This window comes from Patagioenas fasciata, chromosome 6 (genome assembly GCF_037038585.1).
Source record: "Patagioenas fasciata isolate bPatFas1 chromosome 6, bPatFas1.hap1, whole genome shotgun sequence".
NCBI lineage: Eukaryota > Metazoa > Chordata > Aves > Columbiformes > Columbidae > Patagioenas > Patagioenas fasciata.
The window spans coordinates 25,481,427-25,508,593 of NC_092525.1; the positions used below are offsets into that span (position 1 = coordinate 25,481,427).

The following is a 27,167-nucleotide window of genomic DNA, read 5'->3' on the forward strand; positions in this document are numbered from 1 at the left end:
GACTGAGTTCAGCAGAGGGCCACTGAGATGGTCAGGGACATAAGCAGAGGCCTTGTGAAGAGAGGCTGAGGGAATGGAGCTAATTCAGCCTGCAGAAGAGAGGGCTTCAGGGGGTCTGACAGCCACCCCCAGTACCTGTGGGATGGGTATTGAGCAGATGGAGCCAGGCTCAGCACAGTGATGCACGGTTGGAATACAAGAGACAATAGATGTCAGTTGAAAAGAGACAGGCAGGCAGTGGAATGGGATGTGCAGAAAGGCTGTGCGGTCTCCATCCTTGGACCCTTCACGTCAGCCTAGATAAAGCCCTGGGCAACATGGTCTGTGATGATAACTGACCCCTGGCAGAACAGACACCTCCTGAACTTCCTTCCTTCATCCATTATCCTAAGATCCTAGTATAATATATTCTATTTGTTGGAATGCAGAACAGAGGGTTTGTTCCCAGAAATGTTCTACCAATAAGGTACTTTGTCTCTCTCCTACCTTTCTGCACATGTTGAGCATCATATAATTTGGAGGGGGTGGCATCTGGATGTGGAAGAACTATGTGAAAGCTTAGATGGTAGTGACAAGTCATGTCTAATTAATCAAGAATGATATATTAGATATATCCAAAGAGATTCAGAATTTTAATAACATGAGGACATCACAAATTAGGAGTTTAAAATTGTGGATAATTCTAAAAAAAATATAAACTCAATTAAAAGCAGATTTACATGTTTGTTCAACTAAAATATTTACATAACCGACACCAGATTTTACCCAGCTGTTGACCAAAGGATTCCAGCAGATTTCCCAGCCTGTTAATTCTGGTACTTGTTGCAACTTCTCAAGAGTGAGTTAACCACAGGATGAATTTTGCTATCCCATAAAAGCAAAGTATGTGATAAGACATTCATATATTGAATTTAATGAAATATGGCTAATTTCAGTGTATCAGCCATCAGGTTTTATTTACTTCAGAACTAAAAAAGGAATATTTGAGAGCTGCACATAGGAAGCAATTTTGGGGTTGAAATGTCTTGCCTAGTCGTGAAATTGGTGGCATTAAAAGATAAAATATAAAGAATGATTAATTATGTTTGCAGCATCAGCAATAAGAAAGTCAGACTCATGAACACAAGGGAAAATCTCTGCCTGGAACAGAGTGTAATTGACATTTTCAAACCATAATATTTTAATGTCAATTGAGATGTTAGCAAGTAATTATTCTACTATAAATACTAGAATGGAGTCATAAGAGGAAGATCTTTTAAGGATGGCAAAATACATTCTTTCATATTTTTCTTATTAACAGTTTCATAGGTGTAGAATTGCTGTGCCCCTTCAGGAGATGTCAGAACTTGGAAGTACCCTGCTGTAAGTTTTCCTTGTATGCAGTCACTTTTTCTTCAATTTTTCTATAGCAACTTAACCTCCTTGGTTTTGGTTTGTGTGTTTGTTTTGTTTGTTTGTTTTTTGTTTTGTTTTGTTTTTTTTTTTGTATTTAGGGTTTCTTGCTGTGTGGTTTTAAGGGACTGAAATGCCAGCACACTTTAGAAGTAGCAAATGGCTGGCTAATGGGATGGATGGTGGTCATACAGATATACTACAGGAGAAATAAAGGGTTTGGGAGTGGATTTGGGACAGATTTTAAAAGCCTGTGTTGTTGAAGATGTTACCTAAACTTTTTAAGCAGAAGGTGCCAGGGAAACACATTCAGAGTAACCTGCAGTGATAGTGTGGCTTCACTGTATAAGGTTTGATATTACTAGTATTACTAGTGAGAAAAGGCTGTTTCTTGTGTGCCACATGCATAGAAATATAGTTTATATTCAGTGAAATTTAGATTTTTTTTTTTTTCATTCTCAAATACCACATATATGGGCTAAGATTACATTTACCACGGTAAACCAAAACTGTGGCAGTAAATACAGTTTTTGTTGTACATTTCAGACAAAGTTTACTCTTCTTCTTCTCAATATTACATGTTTTCTTAGATTTTTTAATAAATTATTTAGTCTAAAAAGCCTGCAAGAATTGTTAAAAATAAGAATGAGAATGCTTATTAAAAGGATTCAAGTGACACCATTTTATAAAATAAGCAAACCTAGACCCATGGAAGTGAGTGTTTTAAAACTAGAAGTCTGAATCGCAACATGAAATATTTTTAGATAATTGTATAGGAAAGGGAAAGGCTCTTTAAAATTACAATCTCTTGATGATTATTTGGCACATTTGCATTTTTAACACTGCAAATTATATATTGCTTTCCATTTGCTAACTCTTTTTTTGAAGAAGCAGTCTACAAATATATAATATATATAAAATGGTTACTTAAATGCCCTGTATAGCTTCATAAGATCAACTCAGTGTATATGTACTATTAATATAATAACCTTACATTATCGTTCAGTTTTTCTCTTTTCACTTGGTATATACTTGTGTTTGTGTACAAAATCTGGTTATTTGGGTTTCTGGGTTTTTTTTTGCTCAATTACTCTCCCAAATTCCACTCTGGAGAAGCACTCCAGGGGAGAGAAATGAAAACACAGGTAGGCACTTTAATTCATTTCTTTGTTTTACAGATGTACAATTTCTATACTAGATTTCAGTGACTTCAAAAAATGTTCACATTTCTCCCAAGTAAAAAGGAGGTGTATATGTACACACTATAAACAGAGATAACTGAAACAAAATTATGCTTCTGTTCACATTATAAAATATATGCTTCATTGAGAGAAGAAGGAAAACATGTGTTCTCTTCTGTGTGCTTTTCCACACAAGGAATGGCAGTCTGTGATCAAAAATTACCACTGATACCAATGGTGAATAATATACAGGTGGTATTTAAGTTCATGTATCAAAAGCTGTAAGTTTTAAAGTGGGTGTAACAGGAATTTAAATCATCAGAACTCAAAGCAAGACCTTGATTTAATGTCTATTTTAAAATAGTTCTATTAATTTTTTTCTTGTCACACATGCTTGATAAATTAGTTGTATCTTCCTATACAGTGTGTCCATCTTGTGATGCTGTTGAGGTAGTGTAACTTAGATTACCAGTGTAGCAGTGTTGTACAATTTGATTAATGGAAGGGCATAAAAAGAAGGTGCATGCTTGAATCCAACCATCTCTGAATTTTCAGAAAGCATCAGAACAAAGCTGTCAGCAGTAGAAGTGATCTTTCTTATACAGCCTATTAAAGAGATATCAATAGGATAATTCAAAAGAAACTTCTCTTCCCATCCCTTCTTGGGTTAAAACAGCAGATGCATTGCACCTTAGTTTTGTGGAGCAATTTGATGTAGGCAGCCCATTGAAAGTCACTGGCCAACTTCATGGTGTGTCACAGAGTACTCTTCTATACTTGCCACTCAAATTTTAAAAAAAGTCATCCAGACTTAAGTACAATTGAACTCTCTTTAAGAGCTCATCCTCCAGAATGAAAACAGATGTTTGTCCTGCTTGCTACAGCAGATGAGCAGCTTACATCTTGATCTAAGATGTCAAAATAGCACTGGATAGAATAAAATTTGGTAGAGCTTTGTCTTGCTAGAGAAGGGAAAGTCTCTGGGAGGAGACTGGAAAGCTGGCAAATGCTCGATGAAGTCCTATTCCTACAAGTGAAAAAGGAAGCAACTGACATTTTTTATAAAGTAACTGCATGTCATCTGTTATTGTACTTTTCTTCTGAGCTATAATTGAGATTCAAGGGTCAGAAGGCACACAGACTTTGCACTAACACTTATTAATTAATGAAATAGTAAGCAATAAACAGCCAGTGGTATCCATGGCAAATAAGTAGATCCTCTGCTGAGGACTGTAGCTGGAGAGATAAAAACCCTCATGCACTTTGAAAAATCACATGAGTTAACAACAGCTGTTCTGGTTGGGAATCTCCTCAATGCCTCTGTTAACTTTCATTTTGACACCTGTCAGATGTAGGAGAGGATCCAAGGCCCTCCTAACAGTTTGTCAGCTTCTCAAGCATAGCAGGGTGAAAAACCAGTTCTAGTTATAAAGACTGATACCGGGATGAAAACTGAACTTCCTTCAGCCTAGTGACAAACTGAAATTTATGTGCTACATTACTGAAGTTCTCAGTTGTGACTAGACCTGGAACAGTGTAGGAAATTAAATCCATATCTTTTCAGAGCTCTAGAGGGCAGTCAAATAAAACAGACAAAAAATTAAAACAGTTGTCGTTTTCTACTTGCAGTACAAATAATTGCATTCCCTGTGAAAAGGAAATCTAACCAACAAAACCAGAGAGGTGACATCTTGTTTAAAAAAATTCAGGTGACACTGCCCCTGAGTATCACTGCTAGAGTGGAGATACTGTGCCATTAGGACTAGCCAGTCACCCAACAGGGCTTTCTGTCCCAGAGGAAGGTAACAGGATTGTGTCTTTGGTGATAATTGCCTGTATGCGCCAGATACAATTATAAATGAGCTTTGATAATAGATAGTACTGGAAGCTGAGATGTGCCAGGTATCATTTTGGTATTTCCTGGGGCATGCTGGGCGCAGAAAGGCTGCCTGGAGAGAGTTGTAGCTGGCCATGACTCTGAAACTAAAACTAGATAGTGCTGCCCAGAATGGCTGGAAGCTCTACCGTGTAGAAATGTTCAGCAGTGCTGAAAATTGTCCTTTCTTTCTATAAATTCTGGAGTGGTTATGAGCACGGATGAACAGTTTATCTCTAAGTGAATCCTGAGATGGTACAGCTGTCCTTAAAACTGCATAAACATACCAAGTGCAACGTAAATCACATGCTCTGCTTGTATGGCATTTCTTGTTTCTAACCACTTCACAACTGTATTTTGTGAAATGAGATGTCGTAGCTGATTTTTTTCTGAACTTCATGGCTAATTCAGGAAAGGCAGTTTGGCTCTTTTTCAGTCTCACAGAAGTTACTGGTATTTTCTCAGGTATTTGCAAGAACTGTTGCCTGTTCTTATCTTTAAGCACACTAGCACCAATGTCCTTTCCAAACAGTGTGCTTGCCTTACTTGACTATTCCAGGATTACTTGCTGCCAATTCAGTGGCTTTCGCTAGTTTGTTTTCAGGAGTCTATTGCTGATTAATCAAGTTCAAAGCTCTTATTACAGTAAGCTTGAATATTATATCATGAACACAGATTTATTTCTCAGGGAGTTCAGTGGCTTTCTGCAAGTAATGGGTCCAGCATGGGTCTTCAGTTTTGAATAAAGCATGTTTTACAGCATGCTCATAATCTACAAAAAAATTACATTATTTTTGTTTAAATTTGCTTCTGAGGGGCTTATTTGCTTAACAAAGAAATAATCCTTTCTTCTTGCTAGCTGCAGCTTATGTTACTGTTTTTGTTCTTTATTCTAATAAACCATATGTGTAGGTATGGAAACAACTAAGTTTTGATGACAGATGAAGTAACTGTAGCAAGACAGAGAATATACTATGAAATACTATATATAATGCAAACACCTTGTTTCTTATGTTTTACTCTGTTTTTAAAAATCAGAAAAATAATTGCTATTTGTTTTATTGTAGCAGCAAATTTAGATAGCTTAAAACATAATTGCTAGTTTGATCTTGTTAGGTGATTTGTAAGCATCTTAATTTGTGAATATTCAGACTTATTCTGATCTTCCTTTGGAGTTCAGGACTGAACCAAATAGGCAAGTGTGCAATAATACAGCATGCAGTGCATGGTGTAAAATTGAAAGTTCTGTCCATAAATCCTTCCTCAGTTGACTTTTTTCCTGGATGCTTGTGACTAGTAGGTAATTTCATTAGTTTGATGAGTTTTAGTTCATATTAAAGAGTTGTTATTATTAAGAGTTTCAGTTCTTATTAAAATTGGTTTATTCTTTTATCACAGAAACACTCAGTATTCTATTAGTGGTTTTCCTTTGTAGACAGTAACTTACCTGACAGCAAATAACTAATAGCATGGGCAAAACCATAGTAACTTACTTGAAGAATCGTGCTTTTTTCCATATTTAAAATTGATCAATATGAAAAACGGTCAAATGCTCTCAGATAAATTGGTTATTTGGTATTAGTCACAAATGTGTTAATTAATTTATTTATTTTAATTTATTCAGTCTTTAGTTTGTTAGTAGTAAACTTTCAATACTTCAGTAGTTCTGAATAGAAACACCAATCTGTTGATATATGTTTCTTTTCTGATTTATTAAATTTACCTCTTTGACTTGCATATCTAGAGCAAACATGGATATTAGTATTACCATTAGTAAACATGGATTAGTATTACCCTTCGGAGTGATTATTGACTGAGTTATCCATATATCTATAAGGTTTCATGATAGTGCTTACATGGTATTCTGCCAGTGTTCTTAAAAAAGGAGGGAATGCATAAAAATTTGTTTTATTCAGCAGGAAAATTGTCTTTTGAAAGTACTGAATTCTTACGGTACTTTAAAGTTCTGTAAGAATGTATAAATTCACATATTTAAAAAAAATAACAAAATGTGCTGTTAAATCCTAACTTCTTTGGTAGGTGGGTCATGTAATTTATTTTCTAAATAAATTAGAAGCATGTATGTTATGTGAAATGAGCCATTACATCATGTTTCATAAGTTTGTGAAAACCTGGCCTTATAGAATCCAATAGCAACCTTTTTGATATCTTAACTGAGACAAGAAGTTCATCCCACATGCAAAGTCTCTGTGTAAATCAGCTGATTTCAATCTTCTGTTCACAGAAGTCTGAGTCCCTGAGATGGAATAAGGGCAGTAAAAGTGTAAGTAGCATGCACATTCATTCTTAGTTATTTCTTCAAAACTTACAGCTGCTGTCCGGTCCACCTCACAGCGGCTACTCAGAATGAAACAAGCTTCAGCATCATCCATTCTAGAAGTAGGGAGAGACAAGCCTGTTACATACCAACAAAATAGTTCAGTGGACTTGTGTTTCACAGTTTATAGTCTTGTACACTTATAAAAAGAGAATACAGAGGAAGTTTAGTCTGTCTGTTCTCATGCATTATCTGAATGTCAGCAGCAGTCACCTTGTGCAATAATTCATGGTGTACCAGGACTTCTTGACTAAGTTCCGGGAAACTTTCTTTCCCTGATGCCAGAAGCTGTGCCAAAGTAGCAAAAGCAGAGTGGTCTCAAACCAAGTTGATTTGCACAATAAATATTTATCTGCCATGAGTATAAAAGGTGAATAAATAGTACCAGTCTTTATAGTGTGTAAGGGTATGACATGTACAAGTTGTTATTGATAAGAATGAATGACATGGGGCAGATAACATAGACTTGTCTTGCCTAGTGATAGTAGAAAGGTGGATAGATGTACTAGAATAATGCATTTGGGATAAATAACAAACATTTCAGTGCATGTATGCATTAAAGGAATTAACTGTTTTCAGTTTGTGGTCTCTTTGAGAACTTTTAATGCCCAGTTGTTCGCTAGTGGGTACGACTGGTTATGTAATAAAAAGAGTGGTTATGGAAGTGCAGAGAAAAACTGTCTGACTGAAGGTTTCATCGAAGTTTCCTTTTCCTCTCTTGCCTCAGATCTTCATATCCTTCTCCACTGAGTCCTTGTACATGGAAGTAAAGAAATATAGACTTGGTTGACCTCCTTGGGAAAAGCGGACTTTCTGGGCAAAAAGGCACAGGTATGATCAGAACGCATTTCCTGAGAAGGTAAAAAAGTGAGACAGAAGCTGGGAAAAATGAACAGGCATTCTCTCCTCATTACAGCAACTCTTGAGTCTGAATGGGATCTGAGATTCCTAAATCTTTGGTTTCTCTGCTGCTAGAAAATGGAATTGATGGTTGTTAGTAACAGTTTAGACAATTGGGACCCTAGGCTACAACTGAGAGCCCATTCTTTTAGGTATTATATAAACACAGAACAAAAATATAGTCCTTTTCATATAAGCTCCAAGTGACATGACAAAGGACAACAAAAGTATTTGCAAACATGGGAAGCAGGAAGAAATGGTGTGACAATACCTGAATATAAAAATTATCATGGTAGAAAGTAGTCTCACTAGATATCAGAGCAGAGAACTGTCTGAAGAGAGGATGTGATGAAGAATACTGGGCTTACTTTCTCAGATGTTTCTGAGAAATTCATCCTAGATTGAAGGGACAGCATGGGTGAAATCATGAGACTTGTATGTTAATCTGTTGTACGTGTGAAAGAGAATAGCATTATAGACTTATCAGAACGTTACCACTCAGTAAGAACTGGGAGTTGCAGGCTAAATGAAGAATAAGGGGTCACTCCTTGACGCAATAAAGAAGAGTAAGCCAGGGAAAGCCTACAGTGAGGCAAAGTGGCGTTCTATGTAAATAGTATTTCCAGACTGTTCTGAAACAAGGGTTCAGGAAGTTGAGATTTTCAAGAACATAAATATAGTATTAAGTGGGGCAAAAATGAGAGCTTGTGTGAGAAAACACTTGCAAGATGCAGGCCTAGTCTACACAGGATATTCTACAATATGATTCCAAGCTTAGCAAAAATTAAGGTGTATTTAAAACTGTGTGCAACTGAACTGAAGTTGATGAATCGATATCCATAATGACATGTCAGATAGCTTGGCCAACTTTTTAGCTTTTAACTACAGAAACAGTGATTAAATTTGTATGACTTGTGTGAGATCATTCAGAGAACATATAAAGAGAAGAGAAGGATAAGGTCTGGTATTATAGGTTCCCATAGGCACCTATCAGTAGGAAAACAAGGGAAGTATCAAAAGATTAATGTACTTGACATGGAAAAATCATTGTAACAAAGGCAAATTAATATATCCAAAATAGCAATGTCAAATGCAGCTGATGTGGAGAAGACAAGACAGGAGGCCACTTCTGAGTGCTGATTAGGAAGAAATCATGGCAGCTGAATGAGGAGTTTTAGCTAATCATGGGAGCAAAAGAAGATAAGGCCTTCAACAAAGTTGCAGGAAAGAGAATTCAGTGAAATTAGATGAGATTTTGATCAGAGCTGATGAGGTAACTGGGGCTGACAGTATATATAGTTGATTTCATAAGGAAATGAAACCTTGTGTGAATATCCACCTTTTTAACCTTTTTTTTTTTTTTTTAAGTTCTTAAATCACTTCAGCCACAGATGACAAGGATATTAACCTGAGATTAACATCTGTGAATGTCATGAACTTAGACAACATAAAGACTAATAGCATCTATGTTAAAAACATTCATTAGAACTCAAAGTATCCTTATGAGAGAAGTGTTACTAACAAATGATGTCTTAAAAACTGAAAAAGCTTTATCAATTACACCATTTTTATGTGCTAGAAAACTGAATCTGAGAAAAAAAAAACCAAAACCAAAAAACCAAAAATCCAGCAAAACAAAAACAAAAAAACCTCCTAGTAGTTCCCCTGCTTGAAGATGGCAGAAATTAAAGAGACTTTATATATAGAAGAGAAATTTGTGAAAGGAAAAAGTATAATATTAGTAAAGAGTGGACACAAAGAGGACTAAGATTTGTGATGGTTAACTAAAGAAATTGGAAGGAGAGAAAAAAAATATTTGAGGTCAAGACAAAACACAGAACAAAGCTGTAGGGGAAAATAATTGAGCGTGACAGTGCTGTTCACTTTCTAGAGCTCATCTGCATGGAGAATAAGAGCTCTTTTAATTAGTGACTGTGTTGTTTCAAATGCTGAAGTAGGTATGAACTTCTCACTCGTGCTGATGAGCAGTCTAAGTATCAATGTGATTCCTTGTGACAGAATTAGTTCTGTTTCTTTTGTTAAAGCTGAGCACATGAACACTGTTCAGAGGACACCAAAAGTCTGCACAGTGAAGCTCTTGAAGGAAGCAAGACAAATATCATATGTGTAAATTCAAACTGTGTACTAGGGTATATAAAGAAAAATACAGTCTAGTTAACTATTTACTACTTATGCAGTCAGACAGCTTTTGGTATTCCCTTACTTTTCGGTGTGACCTTTATCATGTTATTTTGACATTGCATTTTAGGTATAACATATGTATAATTTTTGATAATTAGACACTTGCATATTTTGGTGGTAGTAACCATTAGTTTATTTATAAGAAGTTTACCACGTGCCTTGTTATCTTCTCAGTACATTATGTTCTCATTAGAAAGAAATAAGGCAAATGTCTTAGGCACTGAGTTATATTTCATATTAAATGTTCTATTAAATTCCCACTATGCTTCTTCCCTCAGGAGAGGCTGAAAATTATTCTCTGACAGGTACATTCAATTACCTGTGCTGCAGGAAAAAAGCACAGTTCCACAGCTGACTACCTCCAGGTTATTATAAGTGAAATGCAAGATTATCTTTAGGGAACAGCCTAATTTTTCTCTTCTAATGTGTAAAACAAGCTATCAGCTATATCCCCACAGGAATTCCTTCTTGAAATCAGCAAGAAAGAACGAAGAAAGAAAAAAAAAAGAAAAAAAAAAAAAAACGAAACCAAAACACCTCTCTCTAAAAGAAAATTCTTAATCCTGAAAAAAAGATTTATTGAATTTTCAAATTTTAAGCAGATTTAGCAGTAATTGTTTATTCAGTGGCAGAAATCTGAGAAAGTAACACTGTTCACTAGACTGCTCACAGATTAAGTTATCAGAAATAACTCCCCTGGGGTAAAGAAGGCTGAATGACACAAATACTCAGGCATTGGCTTAATTTTAGGTATCTATATTAGTTGCTAAATAAATTCTTATAAAGAACAACATATATAAGTGAAATCAGTTATTTGCCAAGAATCACCTTTCTCTCTATTTGGAGAGTTTAAAGAGACAATCTTCCTATGTTAATTCCACTGTGAATTCCATCACACCTTCTAGTGATTGAGCAATAGTGGGGGGAGTGGGGTGCGGTTAGCAACTGTGACTGAAGTGTTTTGATTAATGTCATTCACTATTAACTGGCAGAGTGGATTTTGTAGACGTGGTGAAAGTATGTGGTAAGAGGAAGGTCCTGAAAGAAAAGTATATGGAGGTATAGTAGAGGAGTTGATTATACTACTGGGCTGAACTTAGAAAGGAAAGAAAACTGTAAAATGGGTTCAAACTGTGACAGTTAATTTTGTTTACTTTTTTTCCCCTTCAGTTGGTCAGGAGAACTAGCATCACATTTACCATCTTTGCTCAATGGACAGAAACAAATTCTAGCAGTTTTGGAATTTACGGTGCTGCTTTTTCAGAAGAAATCACAGGCACACTGTTTCAATACCTTTAAAAATTGAAAAGTAAAGACAGTGAAGAAAATTTAGGTCAAATGAAAGAACTTACAAATATTTTCCTTTAATAATTTCAGATATTAAGAAAAACATATTATATCACAAAGAGCCTTGCTTTCTAAATACACATGCTTTCATTGTAGCACAACTTTTGTTTGTCAACCTTATTTACAGAACAGTATGAGTTGAAACAAAAGTAAAAATCAAGATTGATCAGTTTTTGCCTACTTAGCTCTCAACAGGTCTTGATCTTTTAGTGCTGAGCCTTGCAGATAGATAACTCTTTGAGACCACATTGGGATTTGTAACACCCTTCGGACCTGAGCATCCATCTCAGTAGGACACAAAATAACGACATAATAGTCCTGTCAAAAACATAAGGGGGAATAGTCATGTTATTTTTTTATGTTACCATCTACTGCTGCTAGAGAATGAGTCAACAGAGACTCAGGATGTTCAAAAATGTCTCCGATAATTCCCAAATTTAATTGACAAAAGTTATTTCAATACACATTTAAAATGTTGAGTTATTTAATAAAAATGGCTGGACAGTTGTCAACTGCTCACAAAAGACTCCAGGGTGACAACTAAAGTCCATTCAGGAACTTTTTTGCTCCCACATGAGCATGTTTTGTTTTGTTTTGTTTTGTTAAGAGATCACTTACATTTCTGTCATTCTAGCTGGAAAATGTAGGAAGTTTTTAACAAAATTCATTTTTCCTTAATGGCCAGATCCAAACTCGTTTCCTGTGCTACAGAAAGTTCTTGTTAGGAAAGATATGGTTGCTCTGAAGTATACTTGTGTGTACATGTGAAAAGGAAAGATGAATGGAACACGAAAGGCTTGTCATCGAAGTCTCCCTTAGTACATACAGACTTTTACAGAAAGCTTAGTGCATTGGATCCAGTCCACCATGTATATCTTTCACCTTCCCATTTCAACTGTGAAGGGAATGTATAAAGCTCTTTTAGGCTACAGAAGCAGCATTAGGACTTTCCTACTTTGTCTCCAGTGTATTACAGGGCCTGACTTGTTCTTCAGGCTAGTTAACTAAATTTTGGATTTCAGTGTGTTTGCATCTAGAAAGAACTGGATTTCTTTGTGTTTTTGCTTATGCCTCTTACTAGCTAATTATTTTGGTGAATATTTGGGATTTGGGATTTGTCAGTTGCTGCTCAGCAACTTGCAGACTGTATTTTTGTGATTTTTTTGCACTAGTTAATGAAACATGGTACCACAGGTAACTTAGTAAAAGACATAAAGATATAATAAAAGAAATGGTCTGTAGCAAAGCTAATTATAATTAATCAAAATTGCTGTCCCATATAAATAAGCTTTTATATGATCAAAACAAGTGATATGACATCTGTTTGCATTAGCTAGGGAATACATGTACACTAAAAATAATCTCTTGTGTGTAATCTTTCAGGGTCTTCATCCTTTTAAGCATGCCTATTTATTTCTTAATGTCGACAACTTCAAAAGGATCTCATCTTCCTAATGGTGGCAAAAAAATAAAGCAAAATGCAAAAACCAAAAGATGCATTGACTTGTGAGGACTTTTAGATCCAGTCCCAAAACAACACGAAAAAATAATTTGAGGAGTTTCGGGCAGAATATAAGAAATTTGGGTGAAAGTATCTGTTTCTGAAAGATCTGGCATAATTCAACAAGACAGTATTTATATCTATTTAGTCTGTTTACCTCAATTTAAAATTGATATCTCCATACTGTATCTCAGCTTCTTATTGCAATTATAGATTCCCAATTCAGTCAGCTATTCCCAAATTCAGTTTTACAAATTAACGACTATTTCAGAAGGCTGTCTACAAAAAATCAGTGGTTTGAGGTTTTGTTGTTTTTTTCTCCACTCTAAGTACCTGCAATCTGGGATGAGCATAGAATTCATTTAAGAAATCCATAAGTAAGTCAATCTTCAGAGAGCTTACACACAGCACAACATGTTTTTCTGTCTGAGCTCTGTGTCGACTATAGTTACCACCGGACTTTTGCCTCTCCATCCACAAATACGCCAGCTGTTCAAACTGCAAGAGATGACAATTGTCAGTGAAATATAGACAAGCTGATGTGCAGCACAACTGTACCAGCTTAACAACTGTATCAACTTAACAATGCATCATTCATCTCATGCCTCTATGAAAAGCTGCCCTTAGCCCACAATGTCTTTTTCTTTGTAAAAAGTTCCCTAATAAGTGGACAAGATGAATATAGGGTGATAGAAAAACATGGCATAGAGCCAGTCTCTACCACACACAACTAGCAGGGTAAATCCATTAAAATATAATGAGATTGCAGTACATCTCAAGATTCAAGAAAAGAATGGAGGCTGTACCTTATTTCCTTTATTTATTTTATGCCTCTGACCTCTCTTTTTCCAGTGCCATGTGACATAAATGCTTCCCCCAAATATAAGATTAAATTTTCACACAATTAAGTGTATACTGTAAGTACAGATGCTTGGATAGAAGCACTATTTTACTTAGTTTAGGCAATAACTCAGAAATTCTATAATTTCTGAAGGTGATCTTCTGTATACTCTCTTATCTGTCTCATAAATTTAGATACAACTTAAATACACAGCAGCTGTTATTACAGTAAATTTGCCCTTCCCTGCTGAACAATATATCCAAGCTAACAGTAAACATTGCTTTATTAGTCTGAATCCTTTGAAGAGCATTCAACAATCGATGCCATTGTAACGTGTAATAAAACATACAAACACCATTTCAAAACTTCTTGTAAGTAATATGCATTTAATACTGGGTTCAATTTAACTATATATATGTGTGATAGCTGCTGTTTCTCATCTCTTTTCAACTAATGGAGAGACTGAATCGTGAATAATAATTGACTGCATATCACAGCAGGACAGAAGCTCAGGAGAGAATGCCTCCCACATTCCGTGTATGGAAAACTATATTAAACCCCATTATCACCACAAAGCTATAAAATAAAGTAGCTAATAATAGATAAATTTATGTGAAAGGGCAGTAGATTCCAAGTTCTTTACTGCAGCACTCTTATGCCTGAAGTGTCTACCAAAACTACCTGAAAGATGAAATTTCTATTTCCTAGGAAGTTCCAGATTTCTTAAACAAAGCATATTTTAGTTTTTGCTAGAATATATATTTTACTAAATTTCCACTGAATGGGAATGTAATTCTGGTAGTGCATGTGTCTGCGTATGCAGCCATTAAATATTTAGGCATAACTAAAATGTTCAAATACTTTCAAGAAAATTAATGCTGAAAGCTTGAGCTTCCAACCTCACAAGGTTTCTGTGTGGCCTGTTCACAGTGAGATTTAGTTCCCTGTTAAAGAGGCAGAGTCTGGATACCACAGCTGTGCAAGAACCTTCAGAGCTTCTTGGTCTAGCAGCTCTGCTATGAGCTTTGAAAAGCATGGATGATGCCTCCCCACATCCTTTTTTGTGGCAGAGGGTCTGGGTGATCACCAAGTGTGGAACAGCTAATAACTTGGCAGGGCTTCCTATGTAATCTCAGGGTTTCTGTCATCAAGCCTCACCTAATGAGCTGGAAAATGTTTGGTACAAATTTAATGAAACTGATTGACTCCTTGAAATACTTGGATTTTCATAAATCAGCCTTTTACTGTTGAAGCCATTAGAAATCCTAAACTTAAGTAGGTATCAAAAATTCCCGCCTGTGCTGTTGGCTCTGTATGTGTGTACTGACATACACAGCTGTGAAGTCAATTTGCTTGAGTTGCAGATTTAATGAGATTTTTTCAAGTTAGCACTGAGCTGTAAGAGTGAGAGAGGAAGTGGAGAGACCAAGATTAGAAACAGGGAGAGCCTGCAGAGGAAATACTATACTCATAAAGAAAGTGCTGGCTACTGTTGTTTGGTGGTTTTCAGGTTTTTTTTGTTTGTTTTCTAAATTGTTCCATTAATAACAAACTCATCCCTCAGGATGAAGGGGGTCTGTGCTACAGGACAGTAACAGAAAGCTTTCAACAGCACTTGAAAACTGTTATTAGTGTTCTGGTTTTTAGTAAAAATCTAGACTATAGGAGAACAAAGAAAAAAAGGAAGGAAAAAACCAGAATAGGAGTTACAGAACATGGTTATTTCTTCTGACATTTTATATGCAATAATATTAGCAACAATAAATTATTTCAGTTATTATTTTCTTTTAAAAACAGTTCTGAAGAGAAGAAAAATCCACATTTACCTGTATGGGCAACACCACAAGAGCAACACAGATCATAATGACAACAAGCAGCTTTGAAGGCCATATCCTGGGTGTAACATCCCCAAAGCCCACAGTGGAAAATGTCACTATGCAGAAATAAAGGGAGTCAAAGAGAGTCAGCCTGTTTCCTGCTCGTTCCAGATGCTGAATTCCACAAATACTATATAGAAAAGAATGAATAAAGACACAAAAAATAAAAACTGTACTTTGGGTCAGTTCAGGCTTGATGATTATATGTGCAAAGAACTACATATTTTCAAAATTCATAAATTACTTAGCAAAGACATTTTTTCAAAGAGTAAAAAATTAGTACAAATTAGAAGTTTATTATTAATATAATTTTCAAATGTCATTTGTAATAATAGAAACTAATATTTCAATCATTTCAACATGATAGTCACTACTTTGTTGCTAGTTTTTGCTTAGTGGCTGTTGTGAGGGAGAGCTGGTATATAGAACATCATGGATTGATGCAATTCCTTTCTAAACCAGAACAAAACAGATGGTGTATAGTTGCCACCATTCAGAATTTTTTATAAACATGTTTTAACTTTTTCAGGGAGAGTTTGCTGGTATGGCCAAGAAAATGTACATTCTGCTTTCTTTAAATCTGTTGCTCTTTATGGTGGTCTCTGTCCCTTTCTGTGGCAAGAGTTACTAGCATGAACTAGTTATGAGTGTACGTGTTGCATATTAGAAGGATGACGTCGGTACAACTAGGTACTGACTGTCTAGAATAAACTGAATGTGAGAATTGCAGACTATCGAATTGTCAGAGGAATAAGCATCCAGGGTCAGCCTTCAGTGGAAGATGCCAACTGATATGAAGATTCAGCTGGCTAAAAGTACAGAATACAAATATAAGGCTTGGTAGCAGATAGCAAAACAAATGAAGTTAATTCCTTCTAGTCACACAAGTAAATGGTAGCCCAGTTAAACTGGTAATTTCTCTTGTAATCAGCATGATGTGCTTTTGGTTTTGAGCAGCAGTATGAGAATCTGTGCACAGATCCTACTGCTACTTCGTATGTCACAGATTTTAAAAATATTTCACTTTGAAAAAATATACCATGATAGAGCCTCCCAAGCTTAAAATACAATCTTCCCTGATACAGCAGAATTACTTAGATCAGTTCAGGCTTTTAAATTGTATTCACCTACATGAAGAAAATCAATGTGTGAAACACCCTGAATAGTGTTTTTTTCCCCTTGGAGTTAGTGCAATGATTTCTCCTTGGAAAATTAGAGAGATAATTGATAAATAATATCACATTCCATAGTAATTATTCTAGAACATACCAAAGATGATTTCTTCATATGTAGTATCCAGAAGGTAATAGTCACTCATTAATATCTACCAAGGTAAGATCTTTGCATCACCAGGGAGACCCTGTGTTTATAACAGCTTTAACAGCTGTTCTTCTGTTCTCTGTTCTGTTCTCCAAAAATAATATAGCTGTGGGCAGTGGCATTTCCAGAACATATGGATCAAATTCCCAGTTTCCTTTTCACAGTTCTAGCATTTGTAGTTTTCACACATCTCAAAATGTTCTAAAAAAAATGTTCATAAAAGGATAGAGGGTTTTTTTCCCCCCTGTTGTTTGCATAAGTTTCATACTTCAGTTAGAACTGATTTTTCTACATTCTACCCAATTTGTCCCACATTTTTCACTGGAGTTGTAATCTAGATCTTCCATAATTCCACTATGTTCCCAAGGCTGCTGCTTTTTTTTTTTGCCTTTTTTTTTTCTTTTTTTTGGACAAAACCAGTAATTATATTTTTGACCCTGAGAATATTAACAGAAGGACTGAAAGGAAGTTTTCTCTGGTCTCAGACATGGAGTAGAGGCATCCATGTATGGAAAAAGAAACTGTTTTAATATCATTATTCACCTAAATTATATGTAATTTAAAAGCAGAATGGTGATGAGTTTTTAATTCTTCATTGTTATTATTCCTGATCATCCTGATGCAATTTCTTCTCTTCAGTTGTCTTTTGTGGGTACATTTCACATAACCTTGACTTCAGGAATTAAGGTCATAAGGCCCAGGAAAGCAGCAATATACAGTGATATGGCTCCTGCAGAGCAGAACTATTACACCACTGCACTGTGTGTTAAACATCTGCAGATGAGTTTGTACTGAAGCATAGTGCATGATCCTATCATTGGTAGAAATGTATTTTCTCTGATGCCGGTGCTTGTGAAATTGCTTGGTGTTTGTATATGCAAGAGGGTCAGTTATACCCTTTGTATTTAACTGGATGGATTAAAATGTTAAAAAAAAAAAAAAAAAAAAAGGTACCCTAGGAGTTTTTTCACATTTTTAAGGCATAAGTATTGTTTGTACACTTTTTGGTGGTTCTTTTTGTGTTGGTTTGTTTCTTTTGTTTTTTATGTGTGTGTATGTATGCGTGTAAAACCTTAGCAAAATTTTTGATAGTTTGCTGGTAGGAAATCTCAAGTCTTAATGAAGGACATATTTTATTTATTATTATTTTTCTTCATGAACTTTCTGTAGCCAGCCCACCCAATCATACTTTAGCTTAAATAAAATAAGTTCACATATCGCAAACCATTTCAGCCTTTTCTAAGTGAACAGTAACATTGCCATTGAATTTAGCGAGACCAAGATTTCATTTTACCAGATGTACTCCTTACAGTCATATATATTCCTATTCCTTGACGCTATCAAAATAATCTTGTGCCTGATCCAAAACGTTGTGGATTTAAGCTGTTTCTTGTTGAACTTGGTGGGCATGAGCCAGAGCTTCTCACATTTAGCTACCAGTATTAAAGTCAGTAAGATATGGGAGCCATTTCTTCTCTGCCAAAGCAGAAACTTGGCTCTTTTAACAACTCATTGAACAAATCAATTTATTTCCTCAAAATTATTTGCACCTCATTTGCAGTTCTACCAAACTGTACTTGAAGCCCTAACCCTGAAAACAAAGGAATGATAAATCCAAAATTAGGTTACCAAGTCTTAATTTTACTGGGTGCTTTGCTGCTCTGCCTTTTGTTTTTATTAGAGCCAGAGATCACAAAACTGCAGACAAACTTGGCTTTCAAGAAACAACTTTCATTTACCAAATGAAATATTACCTCTTTTACTCTTCCCTCAAGAATATTATACTTTAATCTCATAACCAGTGTCTGTAAAAAACATTGTTCAGCATCTAAAGCATGTTCCTATTGATTTGGGCTACCTGATTGCATCGCATAGTATATGCAGTGGAACATTACTGGCTGTCTATGAAGTGAAGTCTACACGGATTAGTTACTGCACTCCCCACAACTTCCTGACATCTTTTAATATAACCTAATTCTTCATATGAATAGTAGTATCAAGTTCTTTTTTTTCTTGTAAATTAAGTGTTAAGCATTGTTTTTCAAAGATGCACAAATACTGCATGTACCAGTACAGATAGCATGCATTTTTGCCTGCTTTCTCATATTTCTCATAGGGCAACAAAGATGATGAAGGCAGTGGAGCATCTCCCTTATGAGGAAATGCTGAGGAAGCTGGGTCTCTTTAGTTTGGAGTAGAGGAGACTGAGGGGTGACCTCCTTAATGTTTACAGATATATAAAGGGTGAGTGTCATGAGGATGGAGCCAGGCTCTTCTCAGTGACAACCAGTGATAGAAAAAGGGGTAGTGGGTTCAAACTGGAACACAAAAGGCTCCACTTAAATTTGAGAAGAAACTTCTTCTCCGTAAGGGTGACAGACACTGGAACAGGCTGCCCAGGGAGGTTGTGGAGTCTCCTACTATGGAGACATTCAAACCCGCCTGGACGCCTTCCTGTGTAACCTCATCTAGGTGTTCCTGCTCCGGCAGGGGGACTGGACTAGATGATCTTTCGAGGTCCCTTCCAATCCCTGACATTCTGTGATTCTGTGATTTCCTGACATAATGAAATATATGGTAACTTAGACTTCATCTTTTAGCTGTTTTGATATTTTACAATGGTATTTTTATTTCCTTATTCTTGTTTGCTTCCTCCTCCTCTTTCATCCCATGAAGTATCAGTAATTTACCTGGTCATCCCTGGACAAACATAATAATTTCAAGCAGGAGAGGAATGTTCAGCAAAGGCAATGCTCACACCAACTTGTTCATGTGGAGAAAATAAACCACTGTAATATTAAGTACGCAGAAACTGCCTAATTAAAGCTTAGGGCCCAACTCAGCACCTTCTGTACCAATTTTAGGTTTCCTGTAAATCCAGCAAATGTGTCTTTTCATAGCGGATCTAAGTGAGCAGTTACGGTAACACAAAATTGCCTTAATGGAGTAGATTAGTGTTTAAAAAAGCCACAGAAAACCAAACCACAGGTCTGCCAAAGCAAAAGTAGTATCGGAAAATTTATTACAAGCTTATGGAGAACAGAAGTGTGATTTTAAACACTCTGCTACCACTCCACTTATAAAAACAAAAAGTGAAGATAGTAACACGTAATCTCTGAAGACTAGTCATGTTTAGTTTAGGTAGCATTTGAACTTTTGAGAGTTCAATCTTTGTTTTACTGGAAGTCGTCTTCCTGATTCCAGGAATCTTTGTTTGTTTAAGTATTTTATGTGCCAAAACTAACTTTTCTTTGTAAATAACCTATCTCCACATGCCGTACAGAAGTAAACGCTGTAGAGTAAAATAACCCCTGAGATTGTCGGATTGTCATGTTTCAGTAGCATATTGACAGCAATTTGCAAGTACTATATATTACCTGTCCTTGATCAGAATCTTATATTGGTTAATTTCATATTGATTTGTATTTTAATTTGTCATTGTTGCCAAACATGTTTGATTTCTACTTTTTTTTTTTTTTTTTTTTAGACAAAATTGTTGTTTAAGGGTACAACGTCTTGAGGTCTAAAATGTACCAGAGGCTGACGCCAAAAGTTAGAGATACTTAGTTGTCTTCAGGATTAGGTAGCATCTAATAGCATTTTAATTGGACTTTAACTTTGAGCTTCAACTTGTATAAATACTTTGTTGTGTTTTAAGTAGCTAGCTGCAGGGACTAGCTAATTAATATGTTGAAATCAATGGGGATTAATTTTGTTGAGTTCAGTGATATTCTGTGGTATAGGTTCAATGCTTATGCAATACAGAAGTTACATCTGAAATAACTCAGAAATACAGCAATTCTACATATTAAGTGTTCCCAGTGGTTTCTCACACCCACAACTCTCCAAAGTTTCCACATATCCTACCACAGGATGGTGATGTTGGGACAAATTACATATTAAATTACAATTATTTGATTGGTCTGTACTGCCAATTGCTGTTTGCATTATTTTAAAAATCTTCTGATGCTACTGTCAGTGACCTTTTTTTCTTTATGAGAAAAATTAGAATGAACCATCAGTCAGCAAAATTTTTGATAGACCATCAGGTGTAGCAAATATCTATGGGTAAAATTCAAACACCATGAAATACTGAAGACGACGATGACCAATTTCCTCAGAAATTTCCTCAGTATTTACACCAAAAATAAAATGTGGCTATAGAACAGTTCATACTTAAGTCTCACTCTGGGCAGTATGTATTATCTCTTAGAAGTCTGATAAATGCATAAAAGTTCTGCTTCAAATTGGCAAAAGATGCAAACAACTTGCCAAAGATGTTAAAATTAAGCTGGTGCCAGTCTTAATTCCTTGAAACGAAGTGATGTTAGGGCTAATGCTGTACCTGGAGAATGCCCTGCTTTGTAGAGAGGCAAACAGTTTTTCCTACTGGAAGTTGTCTCTCTGGGATGTTCTGTCTTCTTCAGGGCACGAATGCAGAGCCAGATACAGTTTTGTCTGATACTTTAAAACTAGACATCATTGGAAAAGCAGTTCTCAGTGCTTGTAGAATTAGATAATAGAATCATAAAACACTCAGTTTACACCTCACAAAACTGTGTTGAATACTGATATAACTGGAATGCCATTAAAGTGTTTTTTTTTTTCATTCACTATACCAGATACATATGGAAATATTGTATGTTGGTTTCTGAATGATAATATATGTCTTCTGAATTTTAATTATCTTCTTCCTGTGAGACACTACTGACCCGTGTAGTCTTGTCCTACAAAAGGTGAAGGTGTTGCTGACCACTTTACCTAGAAACCTAGTGATCTCTGGCAGAAACTCAGGTTCTTACGTAAATAATGAAGAATAGGCAAAGAACAAGGGATGAGTGAAGAGACAATAAAAAAGTTCTCTGACCAATAATAAAAAGTCTATCCTGTTCAAATGCCCTGAAGCTGCGGTTCTAAGTTGATGAAAACCAAATGCTTCCATTTTTTCCAAGCCCTGTGATGCTTTCTCAGGTCTTTTCTAATACATGTTTTATTCCAAACATTTATTTTCTGGAAATCAATTTTCCATAAACACCATTAAAATAGAAAAAAATTGACTAGTTTAAGTAGATATGCCATTTCCAAAATGTTAAAATGACTGAATCTGATACAATATATCATGTATCATATATGAAAAATCAGGAATTACAATGAGAAGTTCCAATTTGCTCCTTTCATTCCATATAGGTGGCCTAAATCTGCGGAAATAACTGAATTCCAGGACATACAAATGATTCGATGCATACAAGGCAGTGAAAGGAATGAGGGAGAAATACTGACTGGAAAGATGAAAGTTTTTATGCTGTCTTTAAAGTAAGTCAGTAGAGAAATACACTTGTTCTTCTCAGTTGGTAACAAATGATCCTCTGAATACAGTAGATCATGCTGACATGTTTTCAGTGACTGGACAAAAAGAAAAAAAAAAGATACTGGTGGACATTGTGGCTTTTTAATATTCAAGGGCAAAGTTAACGTTACAACAAGTATCTCAGGTATTTTTGTAACTCTAATGCCTCTTCATCAGACAGTCCAATGTAAATCTTTCTGTTTTTCCAGGATATTTCCTTTTCAGAGGCTGGCATATGTTGCCATGTAACACTCTCCCTTTTTTTCAGAATCAAGTGTAGGGAAGGGAAGGACTCAGATTACTTCACCAGGCTTTGAATCAAGCTCTTCGGCTCTGTGGGACTTTGAATAAAGCTGAGGTAGGGGTGCAGGACTCTTTCTTTCACTACACAACAATCCTAACATATCAGAAATGAATTCTGAATTTCTCTTCAGCTGGAAAGGTCACCTCTTCCTGTATTACATTGCATCGTTATCCTAAATAGTGGTGTTTGATGATCTCATTAATGTCTACCCATAGTGTCTAATATAAGCATTTTCAAAGTTCAGCATGTTATATGCAGCTCATGTTTGCAAAATCTCAACTTATAAAAATAAACCTCCACTAGTAAGCCATGTGACATCCAGAAACTGCAGAACATCTTGTTAAGCAGAAAAGGATATTATGAAATGACCAACTGTATATAAATATTTGTTGAGACTGAGTGAGAACCTTTCTACTTCTGCTACTGAGTTTTGTGAAATAAGAAGTGGAGCTGCAATAAACCAACTGTGGTCATTGAGACTGCACAAGTAGAGTCCCACTGTGGGCAGCATTCAGCTCAGTGTATTTCCATAAAGACATCTGTGCACACTTCAGTCCAAAGAACTATCTGTATTTTTGTATGCTTTCAGTCTGGCCCAGAGCTTTGATGGTAAACAAAGTAACCCTTGGCATTCCAACTCCAGTGCATCAGTACTGGTTCAGATGAGAGCATGCTGCGTCTGAGGTTTTGGACTGCTCACAGGAATCAGTGATTATTCAGAAAAAGAATCATGCAGTCAGTACTTCAAACACCAGATACTCTTCACCTGTAGGGTGTTACAGAATAAGGTAATATTACATACCTGTCCTTTCGTAGAAAAAATAACTAAGTAATCCATTTACAGTATTCAGAAATTATATGTGTTGTGCTGGAAAATTCAAATGCTAAATTCTTATTTAATACACCCAATATATTATGCTTTGGAACATTATGCTTAATGTTTCTTACAATAGTTTTGAAACACTCCTCAGGGTAACAGTTGTTATGCAAACCACCCACAGTCCCTCGATCAAACTGAATTAACAATTGAAAGATTCGTTATCTGAGTATTTGTTAAATGTGCGTAAGAAGCAACTAACCCACTGTGTAGAATCAGGATATGAATTGAAGACAGAGGTATTGATTTATGACCAGATAGACATATATTTCATTTTCTAGTGACAGAACGCAGTCCACAGTTATCCTCTTAGCACAAGTAATAAAAATCCCTATAAATATGAAGAAAACTTAAAAAACATAACCCAGCTCAATGACTGTGTTTGGATATCTGTCTGAACCTAAGTTTGTTTTGAGGTAACACATAAAAAATTATATTGAATTTCCAAAGCCTGGTATCGTACCACTGCCACTACAGAAATAAATTATATACCTGCCAGATTTTAATCACGCTAAACTTGGATTTTAATCATCAGATTTGTCACAAAACAAACAAATCCTGAATCATAGCAGGTTGGCTAAGAGAAGCCAATAGTAATCAAGAAATTTAAACTTAATCTTTTAAAACTCTAAGATCAGGTTATACCTACTATGAAAGCATTACTTTTTGTCTTTTTTATTACTTGCTCCTTTTTGAAGGAAGTAATCATTATTGGTCAGATTGCTACTGGGGAGATGGAAGATCCAGCTTTACAATCATCCTCTATGACTGTGAATTCAAACCCACATCCTGTTTCTTTCCTCTTTATGATATTGATAGAGATTGTAAGAAGAGGCAAAAGATTCTCAAGTTGGATGAAGTTTCTAAAAGGACTGACATGGAAAAAATGGCCAGCATCCCCACTGGATTAAGCAGAAGACTCCTGTAATTCAGTGTCCTGCTTCTACTGAGTGAGGTAACATTTTAATGAAAGAATAAACAAAAACAGTATGGAAAGATTCTCCGCTGAAATGCTCTGCCTGCAAAAGAACTTGTAATAATAATTCAGTATGCATACCTTAGTTGTGGCCCAAGAGCAGACTTTCTCTGACAGAGGCTCAGTTAGCTCTGTGTCCATCCCAGCCTTGGTACACTTTGTCTCACACACATTTATTGGCTATAAACAAGCCTGCAGTTCCTGACTCTAAAGAATCCTCTCTAATGTTCACATGTATTCTGTACTAAAGCCTCCTATGGTAAGAGCATTTCCAGATCTCACTGAAATGTGTAGTATCTTTCAAAGCCCGGAAAATCCCAGACACCAATATTCCTTTATGGCAGCTTATTCGGTTTCTGCAGCTCCCTGTGTGCATCTACAGTGGTAGAACACTTTAGCTTCAGGCTATTTGGGTAGCTTGTCCGTAACATATCTAGTTTACTAAATTTTTTATTCCCATATAACTAGGTCATGGAATTAAATAATGTTTAGGAAGAGAGTTGATTAAATACAATTTTACAAACACTCAAGGCAGGATCAGTCTTAAATGATTTACAACCTTACAACTGGTACAGCATTATGATATACTCTATAAGCTACTGGTAACATGATTTTATTTTCAACCTAACTCAAGTCATAGCATATTTTAGTGTCAAATTGATTTAATTTTATTATATTATTAAATATTCATTTTGATCTATCTTACACTCAAAACTTGACAACTTCTCCTTTCCTAGTTCCTTTCTTTTAGGACAGGCTTTTTGTGGAACAAGATTTTGGAATTTTCCTCCTAGCTTTCCTTCAGTTCTGGTGGTGAAAGTTCTCTCCTTATCGGATTTCTTTTTTTTTTTTTTTTTACACTTCCATCCATTTTTACATCCCCTTGACAACTCCTCATGTGTTTGCATTGTGAGTGCAACTCTCTTTTGCTACCCTTATTGCTTTTATTAAAACAACTGCTTTGGGACAACACAAATTACTTTCCTCCAGTTGTAAAGTTATCTTGTTAATAACATCATAAACAAAGATTAATTTCTCAGAAATTTACAGATAAGTAATATTAAGAAAGAATGGTCTTTGTTGCACTGCTTATCCTGCTGTGAAACTCAGACCAATAGTAAATACAGGTTGGAGAAAAACAATAGAACATGCACTTGGAAGACTAAAGGGTGAATAAACAGAAGACCCAGACATGTAGGCTACAAACTGATGAGAAATAACTGTTTCTCATGGCATCTGCTTGCTGTGCTTTAAATAATCTTTCTGAAAAATAAAAGAGAGGGTCACAGATATGAAGAGGAGACAGGTGGAACCTGATGGACTGTCTTGAACATTTTGAGAAGCCCAAATGAAGATCACTGTGAAATGCTGCAATTATGTAGGAACACAGAGACAGCGATCTGCTGTGCTCCTTCTATTGCACAATGTTTACACTTAAAATGAGGAGTTCATTTTGCAGGTGAATATGTATAGATCAGTGAATGCAAAAGCTTGGTGATAACCTAAATGAAAATGTAATCTGCTTTGGTTTGGATTTTATTATTGCACTAATCTTTACCTTTCAAGTAGATGTGTGTATTCTTATGAATTAAAGATGGTTATTTTAAATAATAGTTCAAGATGCTGAAAAATTAATGTAAGCACATTCTCTAGTATTTTTAACAATAATTGGAACTACCAATGAAAATAACAGCATTGCATATTATTTAAATTATCACAGAATCATAGAATAGGTTGGGTTGGAAGGGATCTTCAAAGCTCATTTAGTGCAACCGCCCTGTTGTGAGCAGGGACATCTTCACCCAGCTCAGGTTGCTCAGAGCCCTGTCCAGCCTGGCCTGGGATGTCTCCAGGAATGGGGCACCTACTGACTTTCTGGGCAACCTGGCCCAGTGTTCTACCATGCTCACTGTAAAAATTTTCTTCCTCATTATAAAGTTGTGTTTTAAAACTCCTTTATATAAATAATTATATAAACATATTATTATATTATTTTACATTACATTACATTATATATTACATTATATATTACAAAAGCTGCTCCTTTATGGTTTGAGTTTCTGCTTGGAAACGTAGTAATTCTTCTATTAATAGCAATGAGCCAGAAGACCTGCACACCTCAGAATGTCTGTGTCTTGTTTGGTCTGATGAGCAAGCTCCATGATTTCATCATCATTCTTCTCCTGCTCCTCACTGTTAATACTACTGGAGTCCTAATGTTGTTCTCAATGAAATGTTTTGGTTGAGTGAAAAAGCCTGAACTTTACAATAACTAAAGATCTTTCTGAAAGTCATGGAAGTTTTTATTATTCCATGCGAGTTTTCTTCTTTGGGCCACCTGCTTGGACCAAAAGTTTGCTTGAAGAAAAGCCTTCAAATCTAATTTGTTTGGCTAGAAATTCAAATGAGTCTGTGCATATAACTCTTTCTAAAAATCAATGAAATCCAAAACTTCACAGGACTGTTCTGATGTGTGAGGTGTGATTGTAAAAATATTTTTGATTGTTAAATAATGGTTTGTGGCAAAATCCCAACCAGTTGCATTCTCAAAATTGCATACTTGATTACACTCATCATTTAAAGGAAGAGCACAGCTCATATCAGGATGACCAAAAACCAGCAGATGTATGAGTGAAGAGGGGACCTGATTCAAGTAGCCAGCAAAACAATATGGGATTAATGATGATAATACTGGAAAGATGAAGGCAGGGAGGGTGAAGAAAGAAGATCACCATGACTACCAGGACTGACAGCACACTACACAGACGGTTAGTCTTTGCTATGTTTTTTTCTGGCATATTTTCCCCTTGATTGCTTAGCTGATTGAAAATATTCAGTAGGATTTTATTCTTCCTACATATTCACAGCCCTTAAAATCAGACTTCCAC

The 27,167-nt window shown here is 35.7% G+C and overlaps 1 protein-coding gene and 1 long non-coding RNA gene across 8 annotated transcripts in view; one reads left to right on the forward strand and one right to left on the reverse strand.

Moving 5' to 3' along the window:
• KCNT2 (potassium sodium-activated channel subfamily T member 2) overlaps window positions 1-27,167 on the reverse strand; it is a 126,609-nt gene that overhangs the window by 41,860 nt on the left and 57,582 nt on the right. For all 5 annotated transcript variants that reach the window (XM_071810284.1, XM_065842235.2, XM_065842234.2 and 2 more), the window contains exons 10-13: window positions 15,405-15,585; window positions 13,071-13,235; window positions 11,418-11,554; window positions 6,780-6,843 (exon numbers count right to left, since the gene is read on the reverse strand). In XM_071810284.1, coding sequence (XP_071666385.1) covers window positions 6,780-6,843; window positions 11,418-11,554; window positions 13,071-13,235; window positions 15,405-15,585 — 547 coding nt within the window. The remainder of the gene's footprint in view (window positions 1-6,779; window positions 6,844-11,417; window positions 11,555-13,070; window positions 13,236-15,404; window positions 15,586-27,167) is intronic.
• The window catches only part of LOC139828292 (uncharacterized), a 34,276-nt gene continuing 29,502 nt past the window's right edge, over window positions 22,394-27,167 (forward strand). The window contains exons 1-3 of one of the 3 annotated variants that reach the window (XR_011739745.1): window positions 22,394-22,480; window positions 24,123-24,258; window positions 26,863-27,047. This is a non-coding gene — a long non-coding RNA (uncharacterized lncRNA). Of the gene's footprint in view, window positions 22,481-23,030; window positions 23,215-24,122; window positions 24,259-26,862; window positions 27,048-27,167 lie in introns of those variants that run through there. The other 2 variants (XR_011739746.1, XR_011739747.1) reach the window with 2 other exon arrangements.